Below are 3,242 nucleotides of genomic sequence, written 5' to 3' on the forward strand. Positions count from 1 at the left end.
CCCTACACAGTGTTCATTGCTCCCTACTCCCTGAGCGGGGGAAATCCGTTGAAGTTTACTTCACTTCGGAACATGGGCTGGAACTGGGAACCGCTGATTAGCCTATTGTAGTAATGTTGTTTCTGGTATTCTGGTTTGTGAGCGTATATGTGTTCAGGGGGCGTGGCTTTGGACGGTGATTGCAGGGAGGGTGGGACGTTCGCTTTCAGTGCTATCAGGCTAAAGTTAGCATTTTCCAAGATCTCCTACTGCACCTTTAAATAATCGGTTTGACAATTTTCTGCCGATGTTAAAATAAAAAGTACATTTTAAGTTACCAGACAAAACACTATAGTGTAGACTGCATTTGAAACAGAAAGAAATGTAAGAAATAAACAAAGATTCATTAAAAGGTTTTACCTGTTCTTGTCTTGAAGTTTGGAGATTTCTGAAATCTGTGTTAAGAGTTCCTTCTCCAGTTTGTTTGTTGACAATGAATTCTCTAATAACTGAACTGCAATTCTTGATGTCTGGTTCATAACCTTCAAATGGAATTCAATAAAATGAAGAATGGGAAATTACAGAAAACTATCATATATATTAATCATATATATTATTTTATATATGACATGATACAGTGGGGTCCTAAAGTCTGAGAATTGTTATTACAAATTATGTAATCAGCACAACATTTTAAATAAAAACATGAATATGAATTTTTAATTTTGTTTAAATGACAACTAAAGCAGCTACGAACAAATTATGTTTTCCAGAATGATTATAGATGTTCTTGAGCTTCAATGGAAGAAAGAAAATCTGGCAGTCATTACATTTGATTTGTGACCTAGATATTGCAGAATATAAAAAAAAATCATTATGATTTTTCCAGCATGATCTTCCACCATAACATTTCTATGTTTTACATTTTGAAGCATTCAACAACTTTCCAGGTTTAAATTAATTTTTAAATCCCAGATTTTCAGTGTGGTCTCAGATTTTTGGACCCCAAATATACATATGTAGTAAAAACAGTAATATCGTGATATATAATTACAATTTTAAACAACTTCAGTGTTTAAAGTGTCACATGATCCAGTCTTCAGTGTCACATGATCCTTCAGAAATCATTCAAATATGCTGATTTGCAGCTCTAGAAACATTTCTTATTATTATCAACGGAAACAGTTATGCTGCTTAATATTCATGCATTTCTATAATGAAGAATGAGATTACCTTGGCTTCAACCACATTGAGTTTCCTGGTTTGCTCTGCGGTTTGGGTGAGCAGGTTGGTGCCGATCTCTAGCATAGTGGCCGTCTGGTTATGGACTGCATCAGCTTGAAAATGCACCATCCCGGTCTTCTGATGGATGTAGTTTTCTAACTGTTGAGCAAAAGAAAGAGAATTGGGATTTCAGATACTATTGCATATTGCAAAATGTTGGATTGACCCTCAAAGCACAACATATGACAGAAGCTCTTTTTGCAGCAATGCCATAGAAGAACCATTTTTGGTTCCCCAAAGAAACTTTCAGTGAAAAATTCCAACCATTTTTTTTTCTCAGTGTGAAGAACATTTAAAAAATCTAAAGTACCTTTTTAACTATAAAAAACCTTTTGTGGAATGGAAAAGGTTCCATGGATGTTAAAGGTTCTTCATGGAAACACAGATGCCAGAAAAAAACTACTTTTTTTAAGAGTGTATGATAGTCATAATGAAAACATGATGGTTGGTTTAGGAGTCCCATTTGTCATTTCAAGATTCAGAAGGGTGTTTACGAGGGCCACTTTTGCGGCTGTGATGTGTCCTCGGTGCTCCCTTTTGTGGAGCACTCAACAGTGTGGACTCAAGAGCTGGAAAGTTTATCAAACACAGTATTTTTTCCCCTAGCCAGTGGGTTTTAAATCCGCTGGGAGAAGATCCAGTGCCAGGCAAAGGTGCGGTATAGTGACCCTCTCAGTCTCAAAAGACAAAAATAAATAATGCATCACCAAGACCGCATTGACCCTGAGAGAAGGACTAATGAAGGATAATTTTATCACAATGGAAATAAACACGTTAAACCCTGAGGGAGAGCAATGCGCTTGCTGTGGTCTGTCAGAACATACATGGAAAAGGAAGATGCTTTTTGATGTGGAGACTGCGTTAGAAATATATAATAGTGATATTTCAATACCAATCACTCCAAAACGCACTCAATGCCCTGGTATGAATAGTTCCAAAAGTTCCAAAGGCAATTTTTGGTTCATCAAAGAACCTTTCAGTGAACAGTTCTTAAAAGAACCATTTATTTCTTTGTGTTAAGAGCATTTTCAAAATCTAAAGAACCTTTTTCCACTTTAAAGAACCTTATTTGGAATGGAAGGAAGTTCTTGATGAAATCACTGATGCCAATAAAGAACCTTTACTTTTAAGAGTGTATGATAGTCATAATTAAAACATGATGGTTGGTTTGCAAAAATTAATTAACGTAAACAAGAATGTAAAGGTCGGGTTTTCTTTTGTTGTTTTCGACTCCCTAAAGACGCAGTGTGCCCTGACCGATTAATTGACCCGAGCTTCCTGCCTTGGATTAAAATCACATAGGACAAGTCCAGCTTGGGAACGCTGATCTGGATTCAGTTGGATCAGCTTTACGAGCGCCAACCAAAACCAGATGTTTCATCTCATTTTGACTGGAGCTACCTGGGACATCTCCTTACAGAATGTACTGTAAATGTGAAGGTAATGCTCTTCGGAGATGTCATGGCGATCTGCATGCAGTCACGACACGGACGATCATTCACATACACCACAGATGTTTATAAGAGATCACTTCAGAACGATTGTGTTGGGTTGATTCATGCAGATGACATCATTTTCAAAAACATAGCAGCATGAATTCCAGTAAATGTTTCGTGATGGCCTCTCACAATGACAATCAATCATTGTTTTGTTTGTTATAAACCAGCTACTTTGTCATTTAGCTGACAAAGTGATTTATATGACACTTACGGAGCAACCTGGGGTTCAGTGTTTTGCTCAAGGGCACATTGGTAATAGTTCATGGATCAACCCTTGTGGGGTTTAAACCTATAACTTTTCTGTTAACAGCCCAGATTTTGAGCCGCTAGAATATATCATCAACATGGTATGGGTTAAATGAGGACAAATACTGATTTACAAAGAAAAAAAATGGTCTAGTATTATAGTTTTTAGGATTACACGTAAATTACATCAGTATTTATAACACCTTTGTTAACATATAGTTTATACGCAATTCT

The 3,242-nt window shown here is 36.6% G+C and overlaps 1 protein-coding gene across 1 annotated transcript in view; it reads right to left on the reverse strand.

Annotated features, from left to right (window-relative positions):
• LOC107708047 (angiopoietin-4-like) overlaps positions 1–3,242 on the reverse strand; it is a 38,598-nt gene that overhangs the window by 10,308 nt on the left and 25,048 nt on the right. Inside the window, exons 2-3 of the mRNA XM_016512195.1 lie at positions 1,213–1,362; positions 400–521 (exon numbers count right to left, since the gene is read on the reverse strand). Coding sequence (XP_016367681.1) covers positions 400–521; positions 1,213–1,362 — 272 coding nt within the window. The remainder of the gene's footprint in view (positions 1–399; positions 522–1,212; positions 1,363–3,242) is intronic.

The sequence above is a fragment of the Sinocyclocheilus rhinocerous genome, unplaced genomic scaffold, assembly GCF_001515625.1.
Source record: "Sinocyclocheilus rhinocerous isolate Xijiao unplaced genomic scaffold, SAMN03320098_v1.1 scaffold113, whole genome shotgun sequence".
NCBI classification, from domain to species: domain Eukaryota; kingdom Metazoa; phylum Chordata; class Actinopteri; order Cypriniformes; family Cyprinidae; genus Sinocyclocheilus; species Sinocyclocheilus rhinocerous.